General features: G+C 47.7%; 2 protein-coding genes across 6 annotated transcripts in view; one reads left to right on the top strand and one right to left on the bottom strand.

The window, feature by feature from the left end:
- Nucleotides 1–406: 406 nt before the first annotated feature.
- Nucleotides 407–8884, bottom strand: SKIDA1 (SKI/DACH domain containing 1). The gene has a single exon (XM_037386324.1). The coding sequence runs from the start codon at nucleotides 4248–4250 to the stop codon at nucleotides 1749–1751; it is 2502 nt and encodes an 833-aa protein (XP_037242221.1). The 5' UTR covers nucleotides 4251–8884; the 3' UTR covers nucleotides 407–1748.
- Nucleotides 8885–13598: 4714 nt separating this feature from the next.
- Nucleotides 13599–22371, top strand: part of MLLT10 (MLLT10 histone lysine methyltransferase DOT1L cofactor) — a 136902-nt gene continuing 128129 nt past the window's right edge. For 2 of the 5 annotated variants that reach the window (XM_037384885.1, XM_037384881.1), the window contains exons 1-2: nucleotides 21395–21519; nucleotides 22117–22285. In XM_037384885.1, coding sequence (XP_037240782.1) covers nucleotides 21481–21519; nucleotides 22117–22285 — 208 coding nt within the window. In that variant the 5' untranslated portion in view covers nucleotides 21395–21480. Of the gene's footprint in view, nucleotides 13819–21394; nucleotides 21520–21775; nucleotides 21930–22116; nucleotides 22286–22371 lie in introns of those variants that run through there. The other 3 variants (XM_037384883.1, XM_037384882.1, XM_037384884.1) reach the window with 3 other exon arrangements.

Genomic DNA, 22371 nt, shown 5'->3' with positions numbered 1-22371 from the left:
ATCCTTAAAATTTAATTTGGGAATGATCTAGTATAAATAAAATGCTAATCCAAAGAAAGAAACCAGCAATTATTCATCCTAAACTCTGCTGATTCAGCAACTCAATTATAACTGCCTTTCTTAAGCTGCAAACTTTTCAGGCTGTTTTCAGAGTTGCTGTACCCGTCCTCCCCCCGCAAGAGAGACCTTCTCCCGTCCTCAGCTCTGCCTCCACCTCGGCCTCCAGCCTTTCTCTCCCCCCCCCCCCCCCTTCCCTTTCTTTTCCAGGGGGTGGGGGGGAGGGAGGGAAACAGTTAACCTCTTGAAGCGTATTTCCTCCAAATAAAAACAGTGAACTTACAAACGGAGAGGAAACCACGGATAACTCTGCAATAATTCAAAGTGTATGGAATCAGGATTTTTTTTAAAACAGTGTTTTTAATTGAAAATAAAGCTAAAGCATGCTTTTCAACAGTGCAAATTTCCATAATTTTGATTTACTGCTTCCATCATCACAATATATTATACCAGCATGTCTTACCGAGGGCTAGACTCTAGAAGTCTGCCTGTTCGACTATTTCGATATTAAGTGCAAATATAGATAATTGCCTCTGATTGTCACGTGCAGTAAAAATGTTTCTGCTACATAGAGAGGATGGCATGGCAAAAAAAACCCACGACAACAAATGTAAAGAGATAAAGATAGAACCGGGAAGTGTAACACGGTTGAAACGCCTGAGTTTTGGTGCCAAAAAGCTATGAATAACATGGTCTTCTCATTTTGTGTATTCTTTCCACTTATGGCCTCTCATTTCACTTTCTGTGTTGTATTTACTGCTTTGCTATTTCCTCCAGCCAGCGTGAGGGGCTGGACCATAAATTGTACTGCTAGCCGGGCAAATATTTCAGTTGCTTTGCAAGTTTGTAAGGGGCATGTTCAGACCACAACTTAAGTATGACATTAGTGGGTAACAGTAACCTTATTTAAGACCTCTGGGTGAAACAAAAAGGCTTCCCAATTGCAAAGAGTGGCTGTTCAAGTAAAAAGACACCCTTCTACCAAAAATAGAATTCCACATTTATTTACTGGTTTCAGATGAGGCAGCTTTTCCCAGCGCTGGGGTCGCAGGCGGACCCCAGCCTTTCCAAACCAGAGAAAAAGAAGTTAAGTGCAACTGCTCTTCGAAAAAGACACCCCTGCACCCGAAAACAAAGCTCCCGAAAAGTAGGCTGCTGCCACATTGAATTATAGTGAACCCTTACTGTGCAACCATGTAACTTAACAAACTTTAACTGAATTAACAGTTAGACTTCCATTTTTGAAATCTAGTGCATAAATTTAATGGCTCATTCTAATATTTATTATTCAACCTTTTGACATTTATTTGCAGCAGTTGAATTGAGGTACTGGTGCATTATTAGCATTCAAACAGTAAAGTGTTCCAGCTCTACCATAATAACTGAGTTTAACTTGAGTCTTTAGCCTGAAGTACTCTGTGGAATGTAACCCCCCCCCAAAAAAAAAAAAAAACCCACCAAAAAAACCCCAACCAAATGCAACAGGGAAAAAAAAACCAACAACCAAAACAAACCAAAAAATCACTGTTTGGTAAAGAAAATAGTAATCCGGTTTCTGTCTTCACAATGTGATAAAGCAGGATTCCAAAAGTGTGTATAGCATTAATGGGCTTGTACAAACCATCCTGCAGAGTTTAAAAAACGTAAGAAAGTTAAAGGTGGTTCAAGAAAATATTTTCCAAACTATTTTATTAATTAAATTTCCTGAATTTGTGGCTAGGTGGAAGAGGTATTGCAGAACCGCCCAGCTGCCATTTCCATACAGGATGGGCCTTGTGAGGTGGTTGGGAATCCTTAGTGGTGTTTAAGGAATAAGCTGGCAACAAATCCCCATCATTGCCAATAATTAGTGATGGTGGACAGGGAAAATTTGCCATGAAATTAAATGGCCTTTTCACTGCTGATGCTACATTGCTGGCTACCCTTTTGCGTCTATTGTTAACTGTAAAATCATCCAGTGTTCCTTCATGTGTCTCGATTTTACCTGTAGGACGTGGGCTTCGAGCTGATTTCAAATTTGGTTTGACTGGAGGAGTCTGCAGTACAGGTCGCTTTCCCAAAACCAGTGTCCTGTAATTTTTTCTCACCCTTGCTCCAAATTTATACTCCCCATCCTCAGGTTTTGGAGTACCTAAAGTGCATGAGAGGACCTGACTCTGAGTCAGCGGGTTTAAGGAAGTGGTTTCTTTCTCAGTGCATGCAGAATCTTCCTTGGCTGTTAATAAAGCGTCCTGGTTATTACTCTCAGTCACACCGTAAAACTCATCCTTAGTATCATTGCACTCACACTTTAGCTTATGTGTTGTAAGATCAGGCTCATACTCGTCGTTCGCACTGCTGTCCTCTATTTTGATTTTAATGCTGTGCAGGAATGGCAATGCCTTATTGCCTGTATCAGTGCACTGGAGCTCAGCTGCTGCTGCTGCCCCTGGAGAAGCAGCATCCTCTTCAGGATCAGTTTGTAAAGAGGGCAAATCCGTGGCAAATTCAATACAATGAGGGATTTTGGAATCTTTCTCTGAATTTGCTGCCGCTGATGAAGAATCATTATTTAAGAACCTAGCAGCTATTGTATTGTTATCTGCACGGTGTGTAGTAGTTGCTTGAAGGCATTTCCTTGCCTCTCTGAGTATTCTTTGTTGTGGAAATGCATTGTTTGTCTTTGGGCTAGGTGAAGAGGCCCCCTTTGCAACACAGTTAATTGTTAGGTCAGTACTCTTGGCATTATTGGAAAATTCAGAGTGTGGGAATGTGATCTCGGATACCCTGTCATCTCTTATCTCCGCGAAGCAGCTCCCCAGGCCGCCGGAGCAGCGCAGCGCCGGGGCGGTGGGAGCCCAGCCGGGGCGGCCCCACTCCTCCGGCAGCTCCGGCTTGACTCCGCCGGGAGCGCCGCGGAGGGCGGGCGGCCCGCCGGGCTCCGCCGGGGCCGCGGCCGGGGCCGGGGCCGGGGGGCGGGGGGCGGCGGCGGCCGCCAGATGGTACAAGAAGTTGGCGTGGACCACGCCGGGCGGGCTGCAGAAGCTGGTGCGCCTGAAGCGGATGCTCTGCACCGAGACCTGGCTGGAGACCGAGCTGGAGTCGGAGTCCGAGGTGCTGTCCTCCTCCTCCTCCTCCTCCTCTTCCTCCTCCTCTTCCTCCTCCTCCGAGCTGACCTCGCTGGAGTCCGAGGCGCCGCTGCCCTCCTCGTCCTCCTCCTCCTCCTCGTCCTCCTCCTCCTCCGAGCTGCCCTCGCTGGAGCTGGAGAGGCTGGAGCCGCAGTCCGAGTCGTGGGCGGCGCGGCCGGAGCAGCAGCTGGACTCCGAGTCGCTGCTGCCGCTCTCGGGGAAGGCGGGCGGCGGCGGCCCGAAGCCGCGGGGCAGCGGCAGCCGCGGGGCGCCGCGGGGCCGGCAGGGCCTCGGCGCGGCCAGGGGCCGGCGGGCGCCGCCGGGGGGGCCCAGCGCGACGGCGGCGGCGGCCGCCCCGTGGCGGCGGCGGCGGCAGCGGGCGGGCGGGGGCGGGGGGCCGGCAGCCGGGAGCCGCGGCCGGGCTGCGGCGGCGGGCGGGGGGCGGGCGGCGGGCGGGCGGCGGGCGCGGAGGGACGCGCAGTTGCCCGCCGCCGGCGCCGTTTCATAGTTTACGGGGGGTTTGCAAGGCGCCCGAGCGATTTCTGGGTAGCTGTGGCCAGTGTATTTACTAAAAATGTGAGGTAGATGAGAGGCCGGTAGCAAGGCTGTGTCCCCCGGACGCAGGGCTTTCCTCCGGACGGGCAGCAGGGGCCGAGGAGAGTCATTCAATCCCAGCCAAAGTTTGTTCTCCTTCCAGAAGCCGGAGAAGGGGTCGGTGGGTGCGAGCTCCGGCCGGAGGTCGGTGGGTGACAGCGCCCGGCTGATTTTCCTCCGTTTCGTCTTAAGAACCCGTTCGGTTTTGCAGGATGTGTACAGGGCTTCCACGTCCTCTCTGGAGATCAGGGTGCATTTGGCGGCGTGGAAAGCGATGGAGTTGATGGCTTTGAGTTTTCTCAACTCCTCCAGGTCGCAGTGATGCTTTTTTACTTTTAAATGATCCATTCGCTTGTGCACGGTAGTTCGCGGGATGTTTTTGAGTAGGTCTGTAAAAACCTGGGAGAGTGCAAACATTTGCTTTCCTTTAATGATGAGGTAGCCGAGCCTCACGCCATCCACCTCTTCAAAACCCGACTTCAGGTCTCCCATTTCGTGAATTAAATTATTCCCAGCATTTGCAGAGAGAGAGAGAGAGATGAGGAAAAAAAAAGGGGGGAAAAAAAAAGAAAAAAGAAAAAGCCACACACACACAATCCTCAGCCAGATGCTGTATTTGTCTCAAGGCATCCTGCTAATAAAATATAACAAAGGCTGTTATTCCTGGTGAATGAAGTGCCAAACTTTAGACAAAATTAAAAAAATAAATTAAAAAAATACCGTGAGGCTACAATCAATATATAATCTTAAAAAACAGGTTTGCCAAAGTGTTTCTCTAAGTTGCTGCTGAAGATCAGTACCTGTTCCCTTTCATTCCCTGCTTTTCCATTGGAAACTATGATAATGGAATGTGAAGGGAGGAAGAGAAAAGAAATGCAGCTGCTATTCCCGCCGCTGCTTTAGCTACAAATAAAATGACAGAGTGAAGTGAGCTCGTCCGGAGACACCTTCATCAATTAATTCCCCTAAAGCCAACGCTGATTGGACACTCCTGACAGGTGATGCAATAAAAATTGATATTCCACCCCTTCCCCCAAAAAATCTCCCACTAATTAGCATACCCTTATACTGCCACCTCCCCTCCCAAAGTAAATAATACAGTTAGTATATAAATCTTTCTATTAAACAATCCGAGCTCAAACACACTCAGACCTCTCAGACTTCCTGGTCGCTAGCTTCCGAGGAAGGATTTGTATGCTTTTTTCCCTATCGTTACGTGTATTTTTAGCCTGTTTTGGACAAACGTTGCTCTTTTGTGCATGCTGTGAATTTAAAGGACATAAGTCTGATCGTAGCGATGGAAAATCCTTCGGTAACGTAGCCGCTTTAAACTAGCATTTTATTCTGCATTGTGTGGAAAATGAAGCTTAGCGAAAACGTGCAGAACAGCCTGCTATTTCCCTTTCTGAGGCTCCAAAGTTAAATGCTCGGTTGTTAACGAGAGGGAATACTTACATTTTCGAGTTTCTCTTGATTTTCCTCTTCTGCTTAATTAGCTTTTTACAGCCGGGGACTAAGGTTATTTTGCTGCCTGAATATCACGGGTTCCTGCACCGTGATACTGTACCACTTTTAACTGAAATTCTGTCTGTAATATTGCGGGAGGGGGGGAGGAGGACGTGAGCTCACGTCAGACCCATAACAAAGCATAGATAAGCCAGAAATGTATACACTTTTCACGATTAACCATGCTGGATCACGAGCTGGAATGTCCTATAGTCCCAGAGCCCACGTCAGGATTCCTGCGTGCTGATTGCTTCCAGCAGAGAAAGGAGAATCTAAAATATCCAAGGTGCTTCCAAGAGCCTTTACGTAATAACAAAAAAGTGCTGGCACACACAATGTACGATATTGCAAGGGGCTAGGATGCTTCTAGCTCGCAGTTCGCATATTCCGCTTGGGGTAGTCCTGCCGCAGCTTTTTGATGTTCCATTTATAGCAGCCCCTTAAAATCAATTGGAAGAAGCAGGACGAAGGTTTAACCTCTTCTTAGGAACGTTAAATTATTCGAACGTCAGGAACGAGGATTTCGCAAATGTTGCGATAGCTGCATGCCTCTCCCTTGTCACGTTAAAGTGATGCTTGCGGTTCGCACGTTAGGCGTTGCAAAAAAAAAAAAAAAAAAATCACCAATCTCTGCCGTGCATCCAGTGTTCCGCTGGATACAAACACGAGCACTTTTATGTATCACTGCACCTCCAGAATTAGACATATCCGCCAAATTAACGAGACATCTCATATTTCTGGGACTTAGCAAAAAATTGACGGAGAAAAAAAAAATCTTCAATCCCAAACGTCAATATCCACTCCGCGTATTGGCAATATGGTGCGTGGAGTTCGTGTTATCCCGTCAGGTACAGCTAAAGTCAAGCGCATAATCGCTCTGTAAAAACGCGGTTTTGCATGGCAAGGCGAAATGCAGGCGAGCCCTCGATTTTGCAGGAATTCTAGAGAGAAGTGGGAATTTGGAGAAGTGCATCCGGGAATGGAGGAAGTCTGTTCAAGGGAGCCTCTAACTCGGAGGGCTGAGATTTGAAAAGTCAGCCCTGGACTCTACTGTTGCTCTCAGCGCAGATGCAATCGCCGCTGTTCAACTTAATCCATGTGTACGCGGACGGCGATGCCTACTTCTCCCCTTTGAAACCCGGGGATAGTATTCCCATCCGAGAAAGCAGAGCTACAGCACGTTACATTTTGTCCCTCGAATTAGAAAAGGATCATTGAGTGGATCTCGTGATATTTCAGCCTTTAAACGTAACCGAGAGCAGCAGTGAACAATGCCTCGGCTCAGCTCAGACCATCCGCGGAGTTCGCCTTCCCTCGCCTCGCATCTGGATCCCCAGCCTCGCCCGTGCGAGAGGCACCCTCGCCTATGCTGAAGCTGAAAGCAAAGTTTCGAGAGAAAACAGCTGCTGGCGCTAAAAAGAAATCATCGCAGTCTTTCTAGCGCTAGAGACAATAAGGTCGTTTAAAAATTCCTCCTGAGGTACTTATATGCCGCCAACACCCCCACCCCCTCCCCACTGCTCTCCTCCCCCTGCTTTAAGGTTAAGGCTACGGAGTCAACAGCAAAGGCAGAGTAAACTCCGAGAAAGCTGCTCAGAAGACGCCACCAACGCGCCCGATGGGCTGAAAAGTCCTTTATTCGCCAGGTGGCCCGGCGGGGCCGCGCTCCCGTGCGAGCCCACGCGTGCGCTGGCGCGCGGGGAGCCACGGGCACCCGCCCCCACGCGCTGCCGCGGGCAGCCCGGCCCTGCGGCTCGGCAGCTGCCTCCCCAAAGCGGCATTTTCGGTGGCTCCGCGCCGGCGCTGCCGAACGCCCCAGAGTAGTGACGGCCCCTCGGCAGAGCCCGGTTTGTCGAAAGGTGCAGCCATGAGCACCGGGGTCGAGGCAGAGCCCGGTGTCGACGGGGAGAACCCCCGCAGCAGCCTGCGCATCCCCGCGCGTACTTACACGCACTTTCGGCTGCGTATCTTTCTCCGCATCTCACGCGGAGACGTCTGTTTCGCTACTTCTCCACCGTTTGTTTTGGGGGGTTTTGCGTGCCCTTTCCCTTGGCCATCAGCACACGGTGTGTATCCGGGGTCGTCTTCGAGCAGGGCTGGGGGGAGATCCTGATAAAGAGCCGGCGGAGGCCCCTTGCACACGCACACGTACATTAAAGGCAGGGGACTTGAAAATGGATTTGCACGCACACAGGGGATTGCGATCAATAGCCACCAACATTTACGGCTTAGATTGTTAATGTGAAAGCTGGTCAAAAGAATGAAAATGAAAAATTAAAGGTCTCTGGTATCAATGACGTGAAAAGTTATGTGATAATTTACTTACTGGGAGCCAGGGTGTGTGCCCGCGTGTTCATGTGTCTGTGTGTACGTCGTGCATGTGTGTGCAGACCCAGATGTATATGTGGCCATCTCTCAAAAGCAAGGGAGTTTCTTTGTTAATTTTGTGGACTGTGTCACCCTCGCTGGTGATCAAAGATGAACATGATTAAAGGGATGGAGGTTCGTCTCACATTTCTTAAGATAAGGACGGCCAGAGATGCCCGGTTTTGCCAAATACATACACATGCAACTACAGAGAGTTGTGTGTATAGGCGCACACACACACAGAGACTATTAATCAAATGTGCTCCTTTTCACGTTGAGTAGCGTGCAATCTGCAATCCACACTCTATAGTCAGTAGTATTTCAGTCTTGAAGCTGTCTGGTCGAAGGATAAACCTCATTAGAAAAGAAAAAGCAAAATAATATTCATAATACCTCGCTGTGGACCTATTCCCATTTATTGGAAATCATACAGTTTCATTTTTGTAAACTTGTGCTGAAATATATATGCTCGCGGGGAAGTGCTTAACCACGCCGTTCCAGAAAGAAGATGTGTGTAACATTTAAAATACTCCTTTTACGTGATGTTTTGATTTATTTTCATAGTATGATTATGTTTAAATGCCAGTGCAATTCAGCCTGACCTCTTCCTTCTGCAATGAAGTAATGCACACACCATTTACAGTCTTTTAAACGTTTCGTTGGGAAATGCAGCAGTGATGTCCACCACCAGTTGTACTAATGGCAAGAATTCTTTTGAAAATCTTCGGGAAAACCTAGGAGGTCATGTGCATTTTCACACTAGGATTGCCACATTATTGGAGTATTATTATTATTTATTATTATTTGTTAAGTACTGGACCATGTCTTCAGGTATTGACAAGCATTAAATAAAGCTTTGCTTTCATGACGCTGGGCAGAAATATATATTTCAAATGAGAACTTGTTTTCCAATGCTATACCTTATTTTTAGATATTGCTGGGCATATTTTGCTCAAGGAGGACACAGATAGAAAGCAGCTAGAGGCTATCACAAAGAGTCCAGTAACGTAAATATAATAGGGTCAAAGAACAGTATAATAGGATCCTTCTGCTATTTAAAAGTCAGCTAAATGTGACTGTAATACCTAAAATTTGCCGTAAATTCTAGTACGACAACAAATCAGAATGTATAACTAAATCTTCTAAAACTGTAGGACAAAGAAATGCCAACCACAGGTCTAAAAAAAAAAAAATCATAATCTGGCTAACACTCTTATGCCTAGGAGTTTCAGGGTTGGTTTTTTCCTTCCTCCCCCCCGCCCCTCTCCCTCCACACACCCCCCCACCCCCCGTAAACAAAGCAGCAATGCAGAGTTCTGCTTAAATGCTTTTTAAGTCGTGTTTTTTGCCGTGGGGGCTAGGGTGTCACTTGCACTCTAGAATTCTGTGCAATTTATAATCACCACGAGCTAAGACTATTTCTTGAGTTTGATACCCCTGGTAGTTTTAAAATACTTTTTAGCAGGACTTTCTGGACACATACTACATGCCATGTTGTTTACTGACCCATAATCAAAATGCAGTGACCTTCTACCCTTTTTTTGCCCCTTGACCCATGCTGAATTCAATGCAGCCTTTATAAATTTGCAAATCCTTGGACGTAAAGGGGATTTGGTGAGTCTTTGTTCTGAAAGGATCCTAAAAGTTTGCATTTTTAATTAGACAAAGGTAAAGCAACAAACATTGGGAAATCAGATCCTCTCCTGCACATAGGTGATCTCTCTTAATTTCTGTACTGGGGAACACATCTTAAAAAACACACCCTGCAAACTGAAAAGCAGTTGCAAACGTAGGAGAGCAGGAGGTTATGAATTGCACCAAATTAGCAATGTGGTGCAAATCACTTTCATGACGTAAGGGATGGCCAGGCCACAATCTTCCGGCGCTCCTCATCCCCAAGGACCGTGTGGATTCTGGTGACCCGGGGAGAGCCAGCGATTTGATCTGGAGCTACAGGCGCATTCCCTTATCTCCTTTGCTATCAGTCAGTTTAAAGGACACCGTAATTATGATGGTGATAAAACAATGCCCGCTTATGTGTGCTGAATAAATAAAGAATGTTTACAGCCCCAGAATGTTTCAATTCCAATTAAACGCTGTCAAAGAAAAGCCACCCCCCCTCCTTCTTTCCTCCTTCCTTCCTTTGCTCCTTCCCTCCCTCCCTCTCCCCCCACGACTCCCTATTTACCTTGTTGGTTGTAATATGGCCCTATGAAACAAACCGGCCTTCCAGTTTGCTATTAAGGCCACATCGGGAGGAGGGGGAGGAGGAGGGGAGGGGGATGACAACACGCACTCTTGGCCCCACAATTACTTGGGTCGCTTGCATCCTCTTTATTTTTATATATTTTTTAATTTGTTTGTTTTTCAATTGGCAAAGGCGTGATGATGCAGGGGGGAAAGGCACTTAAGCATCCTGCTCCAACCACTGTCCCAGGGAGTTGGGCTGAATTAATCTGGTGGCCCTGGTCACCAGAGGAGGGGGCTGCCGCCCCCCCCACCCCCCAGGGCCTCGGGAAGTGGGGTCTCCCCACCGCTCCCCTTCCCTCTGTGGCAGGGAGCCTTGGAAACAGGAGCCTGGAAATGCATCCCGCTCACTAAGACACAAGGATCATTTCAAATATTCATTGTATCAACAAATCTCATCATAATCAGATTAAAGCAAGGTTTGGGGGGGAATGGCCTGTGTGGCTGGGTATGAAACACCGGCTGGACTACAAAGGCGGCAGAAAATACGTTCTCCCTTGCCTTGGTCACACAGGGGCGGGGGGGGGAAATGAAAAGCAGTAATTTTTGCAAGAAAGGGACACTTTGAAAAGCTATGATTGTCCATTTCACCCTGGGTAGCATGTTCCTCTTGGAGGTCGTTTCCCTTTAAACTTTACGTTTAATATTTCTATATGATGCTCATTATTTATTTGTTTTAAACTCCAGACAGCAACGATTCCCATTGTGGAATACACTGAGATAGATTTTCTTCACGCCAGTTTGCTTTTGGCTTATCTCAGCTGAGGGAACAGCTTTTCTACATACAAGCTTTAAAATGTGTATTTCATTGAGTTGTCTGGGGTGAAATGTTTATATCCATTTTGTGGAAGTGAGGTACTGAATGCATTTTCAGGTCTGCTAGATAGACGCAGGCCCTTTTCCTTTTGAAAGTTTAGACCTCCAATACCCTCAATTCTACTGGCAGACTTAGGATGGACTTGGAGGGTCCTAAACGTGACCATTCACTAAGGCGGGGGGCTACAGCTTGCAACAACGTGCTCGGCAACTTAATCTTACGCTAAAAAGAGCAGAGAGGGAAAAAGAATGGAATACAAACTCTCCCGACATTTGTAGTCGCTTCCAAAGTGGACCGTGCATTTTAAAGCTGATGGAACGTGTGTGTTTTGGAGCCAAGAGGAGAGAAGGTAAGTGTTTGTCCTTGCAGCCGCCAGTTCGGGTAGAAACAATGAAAGAACAAAGGGAACCACTTCTCCGTGCGAACATTTCACATTTTCCTCCTCCGTCGGAGTCTCGTTGCGGAGAGCTGGCGGGGGTGGGGGGGCTCAGTTAAACTTCACCTTTGGAGGCTGTAGGGCGGCGGGGGTGCAGGGGACGGCGAGGAAGTTGCGGAGCGGTTTGGACCCCCCGTTCGTCGCCGCAGCAGCGGTGCCCTCAGCGGGCAGAAGTCGCCGGTTTCATGGCTCTGCACTCACCGGAGAGTCCCCGTGACGGCGAGCCGCGGCCGGTGGGAGCGGGATCGGGACCGGGGCTGGCCCGGACGCCCCCGCCGCCCCCCAGCCGGGACCGCTGCGCGCGGGGCGGCCCGCGGCTCGCGCCGCCGGGCAGGACTGATCTCCCTGGTAACCGGCGGGGTGGCGCGAGAGAAAGCGGAGGTTAGGAGGCGGGGCGGGGGGGGGGGGAGAAAAAAAATCAGCGATTATTTGCAAATCAAATAAATTGCATCAAAGAGCAAAGACCGGGTGGGGGTGGGGTTGTGTGCAAACACACACCGCTGGCACTCGGGGCGGCGGGCGCGCGGCCTCGCCGCGAACCGTTACAAAGGACAGCGGGCAGGTCCGGGCCTCATCCCGTTCCCCGGGAGCGCCCGGGACACACGCGCCCCGTGTTTACGGCGAGGGAGGCCGGCAGCCCGGCTTGCCGCGGGGGAAGCGAGCGGAGGCGCGGGGCGGCCGGGCCGTATGCAGCGGCGGGACCCTCCCGCCCGCCGAGGCGCCGCCCGCCATTGGCGCGAGCGCGGGGGCTCTCGGCCGCTGACCTTTCACCCCTCCCCCCGCGCGCCGCTTCCTTTGCCGCCCGACCACTTTCCTACCCACAATTCCCTGCGCCGGCCGCGCTCGTGCCTCCTGCTGGCGACCCCCCCCCCCCTCCCCTCCTTCCCTCCCCCCCCTCCCCCCCCCCTGCCCGGGAAAACCCGGGGGCGGGAGCCGGGGTGTTCCTGTGGCGGCGGCGGTAACGGCCGAGTGGGGGCGGGGGAGAGACTGAGGCGCGCTCGGCCGCGCTTGAACGGGCCGCGGGGCGTCAGGCGGGCCGGCAGAGCTGGCGAGGCGCACTGAGGCGCGGGCTCGGCCCCGCGCAGGGTGGCCGGGTGCCAGGGGGGAGAGCCCGCGGGGGAATCCCCTCGGTGACCGCCACGAGCGGGGGGGGGGGGGGCGGCGCGGCGGAGGGACGGGCCCCTGTGGGGCCCCGTGGCTGAGGGCGGGCGGGGAGCGCTCGCCAGGGCTCCGGGGAGGGGGCAGGCCGCACCGGCTGAGGTGCAGGAGGGCCCTACCTGCCTGGGTCGGGGGGGCAGGGCGGCATCGGGAGGAGGGATTTGCCTGTTGAATATTACTGGTAGACGTTAATCTCCTGTTTTAAAGCACCTTGTCAGTAGCTTTAAGGAAATCAAATGTGACATTAATCAAATCGCACAAATGTAAACATTTATAAGTTAAATCCTAATATTATGCAATTATTTAAATCAAGCCATGTTTTTTCCTCAACGTTGTGTGGTAGCTCCCGCTCTCTCCCTCACATGCTTTGAGTTTTCCGCTGGATCCCTGTGTCTTGTTTTCTGCTATACAGTGTTTTTAACGTGGTGGCCAGAAACATGCCATTCTGCTGGACTTCGGCTTGCAGACAGTAAAGTGGGCAGCACTGTGGTTGTAAATATCACTTGGTCTCCAAACCATGCCCATCAAGATTAAAAATCAGTATGCTTTGCATGAATTTGAGGGTGAAACCTTCAAATAATACCTTGCTTTGGTACTGTTGGGGTTTTTTCGCCTCCCTGTGGGTGTGTGAAGCGGGTGATCCCGTGGTGGAGACTCGAGGAGGTTCTCTGCTGGTGAAATGTTGAGGGGTGCCTTTGCAGCTTTAGCGGGATTTTTGGGCGCAGTGATATGTGAAAGACCCAATAATAGCGCATAGGGGACGAGGGAGTGAAGGAAGGCAGGAGCACGGTGTCTGGCGCTGGGACTTTGTTAGACTGCAGGCCGCGGGTGTGCTGGGCAAGGCTCGCAGCAGGTCCGAGGAGCTCGGGCCGGTGGGGCAGAAGGGCTCACACGCAGCTCCGGGACGGCTCCGGCGGGCTGCCGTGGGCAGGTAGCCTTTGACGGCAGGCTGCAGGCACACCGCGGGGAGAGTTTAGGGAAAGGCAAAGAGGCGAGGGAGCCAGCGAAGCGGCCGGCGCTGCGGGCAGTTGGTTTCTCCCCGTCTTCCTCGTCCTTCCCGGTCCTTCCCGTTCCACCTCTCCCGGCGGCTTCTGCGGCGGGGAAAAGGGGATTTGGGGGTCAGGGAGGAGAACAATGCTGAGCCGTCTTTTGTGTGCAGCACCGTCCCCTGAAGGGAAGAGGCAAGCACTGCAGCGCCCGGGTCGGGCGCGTCTGTAGTGCTGCCTCCTCTCCTGCTGGTAGTGCTCATGGCATGCGAGGGGCCGGCGGGCGTGGGGCCGGTGGCAGGAGGTCGGGGGCAGCCGGCGGAGGGGTGAGGGCTCCCATAGGCCGGCCTGCCCGCACCGCCGACCCCGGGATAGGCTCGGGAGCGGGGCTGGCGGCGGGCCAGCCGGGCAGCCCCACTCGCCCTCCAGCACGCTTTGCGCCGGGGGCGGGAGAGTGTGGGGGTGAGCGGCTGAGAGAGTAAACCCGTGGGTGCCCTCGCAGCGCGGCGCTGAACTGGCAGGCTTGCCTGGGGGATTTCAAGGGTGAGCGAGGGTCTCCCGTCAGCGGGGCGGGCTCCGGGCAGGTTGCCGTAGGTAGCATGGAGAGGGGCCGTGCCGGTTAGGCAGCGAGCGGGGTGGGAGCCCGCCGGCGGCGGCCCGCGCTCCCCGGCAGAGCGGCGTGCGAGGCCGCAGGAAGCGGCGGGAGCGGGGCCGGGCGGCGGGGCCGGGCGGCGGTGGGGCCGCAGGAAGCGCCGCCGGGGCTCCCTCTGCTCCTGCTCCGGCGCTCCCCATTGTTCCCTGGCCGCCTCTTTTCGCGCCGCTTTCCGCCGGCGGGGCTTGCTCGGCCGCAGCGAGGGAAGGAGCGAAAAGCTCCCGCCGGGCGGCCCCGCTCCCCCCGCCGCCGCCGCGGGGCCCCCCGCGAGCTGGCGTGCTCGCGCGCTGCAGCTCGGGGGGGCCGGCAAGAAAACCCGTAAATAAGTAGAGAGGAGCCTTTAGAAGTGCCATCCACTGAGGGGGCTCCTGTGAGGCTGTAGCTCACGTGTTACTTGAAAGGTAAAAAAACCCCCAAAACCCAAGCCGCTACCGCAGTGGATTTGTACATAAAGTAACATCTGTTTGTGGGTGGATTTTAGAACAGGACTTCTTAAAGCAAGCGGGAGAAACTGCTCCGAACCGCTGGATTTGGAATAATAAATGTAGGCAAAGAGAATTTTGGAAGGAACTCGTCTTGCTGGTCTGCTTATAAAAAGGAAGATTAATCTTCCATGAAGACACCATGATGTCTGCGTTCCCGTCCCCCCCCCCCTCCCCCAAGTGATTGTTTTATGTTGTTGGTTTGAGATTTTTAAGGCTTTGTTTTGTAGGAAAAGTGTTTGTTGTATCTCCCCCCCCCCCCCCCCCCCCCCTTAGAAATTAAATTGCTTTGGTACGCCATTTCAGACCTGAAATTTCTCATGTATTTACATAGAGGACAAATTGATTAACTTGGTGTTCAAGAAAATTTCCAACAAGTGCCCTTGATCTTCTAAGGGGAAAAAATATGTCTTTGCACGTTGTTTCTGGAATATTAAATCAAAATGGGTAGGGGCTCTTATTTGTGATGAGGAAGGAATTTCTAGAGAACTAGTTATTTTAAGAAAATCCTTTCTAGGAGAACTGTGATTATTTTAAGCAAGTTATCTGAGAGTGTGTGAGATTTTATTTTCAAAGGTTAGAAGTGATGTCTAGATTTTTACTTTTTTTATTAAATATATTGCCAAGAAATTAACGTTTTGCATAGATCATGAGCAGCAAGTAAGAAAAGTTAAAGGATGATATTTATGGATATAATCTAGCTGAAAATAATTTTGAAGTTACTTTCTTCCCCCCAGCCCCCCACACTTGGGAAGTTGCATGCTTGCAGTCATTGTTTAAGAGAATACAGTTTGGGACTTGTCTTTCACTCTTTGTAAACTTGCAGGCTTTTGCGGGACTCCTCCAAATAAAAGCTCAATTCAGTTTAGATGGTAAAAAGCATCCGTGTTCCTTGAAAGCTGAAAATGCAAGTAATATTTAATAGGAAAACACCACCCTGGTAATATCCAAAGGCATTAACTTTAAGATCGAGGAAAGAAATTTTTTTTTTGTTTGTTTGTTTTGTTCTGGCTTGGTTTACTTCTCCTTGAGTATTCCGGAGATGCATTTACTTGATTGCTGCCTGGCAATTTTCAAAAGGTAACTACAAATTTAGAAAGCTCATTCAAAAGGACGTTTAATGCCCTTGTATTTACTAAAACAATAGATCGCTATTTGAAAACTATCTTATTGAAAGGAAAGATTTAAAAAAATAGGGAGAGAACGTTTGTTGCCATTCTTCATTGCTCTTTATTTTGTATTTGTGTGGAATGTGTTGACATATTTAATATATTAAGTTTTTTCACAAAGGAGCATTGTTGTTACTTTTAATTGGGAAGTACCATGATATAAAAATTACCCACATTCCCGACTCTGAAGTACCATAGTAAGATTGACAAAAAGTGATCCGAGGCTTGCGCGCTTAATTCGCCAGGAATGTTAAGCTTCCCAGATACACCCTATGTGGTCAAGTTAGACTTTCGCTCTCAGACAGTTTTTAATGGTCCAAGTCGTACGTAGAGGAAATGTATCTATGTATATATATGTGGAATTGAAATTAGATGGTAACTAGCAGTGGGAACGGAGCTCACTGATCGAAAGACTTTTTTTTTTTTTATTGCATTTGGCAACCTCTTTCTTTCAGAGACACAATACAATTAATTAACATATTCTGGGGCGTGTTTTTGAGATTGGGAAGTGGTGGCCCCTTGTTGAGAAGAAAACACTTTAAATAAAAAAGTAACATTGTTTTGTCCAAATGGTACTGGGAAAAGCAGAGTAGTATTGCTTATACAGCCCACGGATGCGGTTGATTTACTCCAATTTGCTTTAGCATATAACAAACCAGCTTTTCTTTTCCCACGCCTATATTAGATATATGTGTTTTGTTTACACAAATCCATCTAAAATAGTCTGTATTTAACATATTTGATGGGAAATTCAGCATGTAGTTTCTCGTGTTTAGTATGTAGTACAGATACTGTTCCTAAATTGGAATCAAATAAATGTGACCTGTGATACAACGCAGTAGCACACTGCTGATCATAACGTAACAAACATGAAAAAAAAGCTATTAATTTATATGGAATGTTAATTTAGCAAATCCTACGTTGAGATATGCCTATAGAGGAAAAGTAGTCTGAGGCTTGGTTTTGGAGTGATGCTATAGAAATGTATTTAATAAAAATCCAATGAAATAATACATACCTCATAAAAATCCAAACTTTGAAATTAAGTATTCTTCTTTGAAGAAAAGCCCTGTGTTACTTTTTAAGTTGCATATAATCTAAATTCCAGAGTTTACTAACCCAGCTTTTCAGGGCTTAATACAGCATTAATATTCAATATGGTTTACTTGAAGTTTATTTCAGGTTCTTTTGTATCATACTGTAATTATCATTACCTTGACTTGACTCATATAAAAATGTGGTTAACGTTTAAATGCCTTTTTATTATAGAGAATTATAAATTGTCACACTTAAATCTGTAACTTCTATCACTTAGGGAATGTTAAATCTTTAAAAGGAATTAATCACTGTGCTTAAAAACACCCTGTGCTAGGATTCCTTTATTTAGAATTTTGGTTTAAGCTTGTCCATTCAAAGAAAATCCCTTTTTTTATGTTTACTGTAAACCTCAGTCTGAAATTAACATTTAAAAGCCAACATTAGTAACAGAAGCAGTACTTGAAAACCACCAATTTTATCCATTGCTGCTAGTTAAGTAGAATTTACCGAAGTCTCCAAAGGTGATAATACAATTAAAAGCAAGAATATAAATACAATGGTTGGTGGAATTACATCCCCCTCTCTTTGCAGTCTAAAGAATTACAAAATTTGTAATTACATTTGCACAAAAGAAAATAGCACAACATATGAAGAGGCGTGGTGTCCAGGAGATGCACTGACACGACCTTTGGTGCTGCTACCTGTACTTGCATAACATGTAAATATATAGCATGCAAACTCCTGATCAAGAAGTGACTACATGTTAAATGTTGGAACTTTAAATTATTCAGTACATTGCATTTGGATAGGTGTTAAATACAGATTTGAGTAGTATACTAAAGAATAGGAGGAAAAAGAGAACTTTACTCTTTCTCAGTATAATTTAAGAGTAAACACATAAAGATACATTATCATTTTTAATATGGGTTCTGTAGACATGCTATATCCTTCATAATTGAACATGGATAGAAATAATTTGTTGGATCTAAGGCAGACTGCCATTTAAAACACACTGTGTGCAAAGGTCAACACAAAAGAGTCGCATTTTATTTTGTGTAAAGTGACCATTTTGCTGCTGCCTTCCTAGGAATGAAGCAAATACCCACTATTAGAACGTATTTCACTGAAGACTGTTAATGATTTAAACCCACATAAACAAAAGGCAGACAAGCATTTAAGTATTTTAAATGGATAATAGGGAGATGTATTGTTCTACCTATTGAGTATCACTAAGTTGTAATTTTCCTGTTTTCAGTTGCATCTGTTTAGCTGCAGCGTGTATCCTTTTTCTCATAGGTAAAGATCAAAGCTTTCTCAACAAAGACCCAATCTGAAAATGGAATAAAAATTGCTTATGAGAAATTTGCTTTCTAGAAAGGAGGAGTTTCCCCACCCTACAGCTCCAAGTCCCGATACCAGTTTATGTTGTCTAATATAGCATGCATTTTATATAAAGTCTATGCTTTTTCTGTTATTCCTGGAAGACTTTTCTGATGATGATATCCAACTGGTAATGTGGTTTTGTAAATGAAACACTTTTTCTTAATGCTTTGTTTTATTCACTAAACTTACACTATGATTTTGCACATTGTAGAGAAAAAAAAAAAGTGACATTTAAAGCAAGCATTCCAAAATCTTAGCATTACTGATTGAACTGATTAGTTTATAGTAAAAATTTAAGGTGAATACCTCATTATTTTTGTTAATGAAGCTGAAGTGCCATGCACTAATATATGTTAACATTTTCTGGAGAGTTCCTTAAAGTTTTAAAAACAATTTGCATTTGTAGAATGTAATTTTCTTTCACTTACACATTCCTTCTATGTGAAAAAGTTTCTAAAATCCAAAAAAATATGAAAACATATAATCTTCTTGTACATGTCTTATAATCTAACTTGTTTAGCTCCTAGGTTTTGTAGGCTCCTTTTAAGAGAATTGGATTTTCTCCTTGCATTTAGATTAGCAATGAAATTATTCATTCTTACTCATTGAATTATATTCCTCTAATTATTTTAATCTCTTATATATCACTATAAGAAGGACAGGATTCTTTTTTAAAAAAGAAAATTGGCCTTCTGTGTCATGTCAGTGCTTATTAAATACTACAATCATAGGAACATACATGCTACAAGATTTTATGTTCTGATTCCATAGCTTTATAAGCTTAGTGTTTGCAGTATTTATTTAGTGGTAATGCATTTCTTTCCCTATTTTGCATTTCAAAGGTCTTCTCTAAATAATTGTTTTACAGAACTATCAAGAGGTTATCTAAATTTTTCCATCAAATATTACACAATACCATAAGGTGGTAGTCATGGAGTTTCTTTCAGTTCATGTACATTCCTTCTATAGAAAGAATTAAACAGAAATCCATAAAATGACAACAAATGTTTCATTAAATAATTGAATGTATTAAGCTTGACTTAATTTTGACCAAAGCAAAATTTCAGTGGTTCAATACTGAGCTGGTGTGTTGTTACATGGTGTCAGACTAAAATATTTTTATTTGAAAACTATACAGTAGGTTTTTCATGAATATACTCTTGTTGCCATGGTGCAGCTTTAATCAAGTTGTTGCAAAGTGATTAATTTTTTCTCTGATGATGCTTCTTTATAAAACTAAAAATTGAGCCTTAAAATAGCTAACATGAAAAAAAAAAAATCACCAACAAAAACCCCAGACCCGGGAATTGTACTAGTTGCTATTCAAAGAAGAAATTTCAGGAAGACCTCAATGAATTAAAAAAAAAAAAAAAGTCTGTGAGAAAAATTTACAATTGTTTGTTAGAAGTTTAGACGTATAAATTCACCCAACAAATTAAAATATATTAAATATATTTTCATTTTAAAAGGATATTTATTTTAATATACCTGTCAGGTAAATAAAGGACAGATTTGCTGCTGTATCATGGTTTTGGGATTTTTTTTTTTTTTGTCAGGGTTAACAGAATCATTGAGAATGCTTTTTAAATTAGATGTCATTTCCTTGACAAGAATGAAGACGGGCTGGGACACTGTATCTATCAGCTTCAAATAATTTGTGTTTATTTTTTTTAAACACCAGGATATACTAATGGCTTTATTTCCGTACAAAGTAATTGCCTGCACCTGCAATTTTCAGGGTATTTTTACAAGCTTTAAAAGTAATAAAAAGTCTTGTAAGTATGTTTTATAATGTAAATAGTTTTATGTTCAAATTTGTATTCTTCAGTGTTGAGATAGGACATTGGGGTGTGGGCTGGGGTTTTTTTGAGAGCAATCTCTGAATGATTTTACACTAATGGAAACATACTACATTCCAGTCCCTCGCCTCCGTTTTTTACATGTGCCTTAAAAATTACTGAACTCTCAAGGATATTAGCAGATACATTTACAGAGAAATGTTTAGAATGTGTCTCAAATGGCTGCATTAATTGCCTGTTTGGCTGGGCCCTTCATCTAGGAATCTACCTTCATGAGTCCTTTTTCTCCTGGCCGCCATTCTTCCTCTGCCTAAATAATTTCACTTAAAACTTTCAAGGAGAGGAAAGAGCTTGCCCTAAGGTATCTTGCATACAGACTGCAGCCTGAGATGGCTGTAGGGGGTAAAGGGTTGTGCACATCCCACTTCTCCCTTCCATGTAGCAGTTTGTCATACTCGTGTACACAAGTGCAGATGTTTTATTAGTTAACAACGTATAAAATATAACCTGCATATATATAGGTCTAGGTAGCAATGTGTCCAGGAATGCACATAATTCAGTAGTGATTTGTACAGATACCATATCAACTAAGCTGGCCTTGCAAAATCATCATGAAAAATAGAGTCCATGCAGAAATTCTGCTTCTCTGCCTTTTAGCATGATAATGAAGATAAATCAATGATCTTTTCCTTGCCCAACATGAAATAAATAAATAAACAAATAAATAAATTAATGCTGGCCCTGGGGCAAGTGAGTGGAGCAGAATTTTGCAAGGCTGCATTTAATTTCTCTGTGCTCCTAACAATCACCACAATTAGTTCCTTCTGCTACAGGCATACCTGCTCACAATGGAGAATTGAATAGCCTGAGATTTTCCTCTCTGCTGACGACCTCAGCTCTCCCCCCCCTTCCCCTCCCCCCATTTAATTAAAAAAGACAACAGAATTGTTTTACTAAAAAAACCAAAAACCCAAGCCACTAAAAAACAACAAACCGAAACGCTCAACTTCTAGAAAGGCATATCCACCTCTAAGCAAAAGTAGAGAACAGCTGTGTTAAAAGCATGTTTGTTTTTGTGTGCCTGCGGCCTCCCGGCTGTCTCCGTCCTGTCTTCCATCCAGCATTGCTCCGGCGCTGGGGCAGCGCCGCGGCCGCCACGCCACAAGTTTTGGGGGAGAAGAAAAAGCGGGATTAATAATGCATTAGTTTTGCAGCCCTATCAAAGGGAAAATAAACAAAATAGTGAATGTTGTGGTGAAGGCAGGGAAGTGGCATAATAGTGAGAACGCATTAGTCCTGCAGGCAAACGGAGGGGATATAAACAGGATAATAAAAGTTGGGAGCGGGAATGCATTAGTCCTGCAGTCATATCTGGGGGAAAATAAACACGATAGTAAAAATGATTTCTGCGGGGTGGGAAGAGGGCGGGAATGGGGCGAGTCCTCCAGCCTTCCTGAAGGGGGCATGAGCAGAGTGACATCGCGGGTGGGAGCGGGGCGCATGTCTGCCACCTCCCCGCCCCCCCACGCTCGGAGGGGAGGGGGGCAGCAATAAGCCCGTCTAACGCTCGCCCGGGCTGGGCAGGGAGGCGGCTTCGCACGGGCTGGCCGGCGGCGCGCCGAGCGGCCCGGCCGGCGGCCCGGCCCGGAGCGCGTCTGGGTTAGGCCGGCCGACGGGGCGCGATGGCTCGCCCGGGGGACGGAGAGTGGCAGCACGCCGAGGTGGGTGCGCAGGCGGGGGCGGCGCGGCTCGCAGGCCGGGCGGCGGGCGCGGGGCCGGGCCGGGCCGGGCCATCAGGTGTCCGGGCGCGCCGGCTCTTCCGGGCCGCGCGGAGGCGAGGCGAGGGGCGGGCGCGCGGGCCTGGCGGGGCGCCGCTGGCTCGCGCACGCTCTCTCGGCGCGGCGGTTGGAGCCGTTGAGGGGGTGCGCGCGCTCAGCCGCGGCTCACGTTCCACGGGCGGCTCGCGAACCATCGCGAGGAGGCCCAGGCCCAGGCCTTCCCCGCGGGCGCGCGCAGTGCGCCTGCGCGCCGGCCCCGCGCTCGTGCCTGTCCGCCTGCCGTGTGGTGTCCTCCTCAGCGTGCCGCCGCTGGGCTGCCCCTGCCTGCTTGCGTGACTGATACAGCCTGGCCGGTTGGTCGGGCGGGGGCGAGAAGAGGCTCTCAGCCGGCGGTCATGGGCCCTAAATCATTGCCGTGGCGGCGGTGGCGGCGGCGGCGGCTGAGTGACTGAGGGGAGACACCGCCGGGGGAGGGGGCAGGCAGAGGGTGAAGCGTGTGTGTGCGTGTGTGTTGTTGACGACGGTGTTTTTAACCCGTAGATGGTCTCTAGCGAGCCGTTGCTGCTGCCTGTGTCACTGGAGGGCGAGTTCTCCAATAGCATGAAGGAGATGATCGGCGGCTGCTGCGTGTGCTCCGACGAGAGGGGCTGGGCCGAGAACCCGCTTGTCTACTGCGACGGGCACGGCTGCAATGTCGCAGTGCATCAAGGTGAGTAGGCAGGCCGGTGCCAGCTCACTCGCTCTGGCCTGAAGCCTTGCTACTTCCTTCTTGATGTGCCCTGCCCTCTTCCCTTG

Source organism: Falco rusticolus, chromosome 4, assembly GCF_015220075.1.
Source record: "Falco rusticolus isolate bFalRus1 chromosome 4, bFalRus1.pri, whole genome shotgun sequence".
NCBI classification, from domain to species: domain Eukaryota; kingdom Metazoa; phylum Chordata; class Aves; order Falconiformes; family Falconidae; genus Falco; species Falco rusticolus.
Note: the sequence above shows the minus strand (reverse complement) of the source record. Positions and strands in the feature narration are given on the sequence as shown.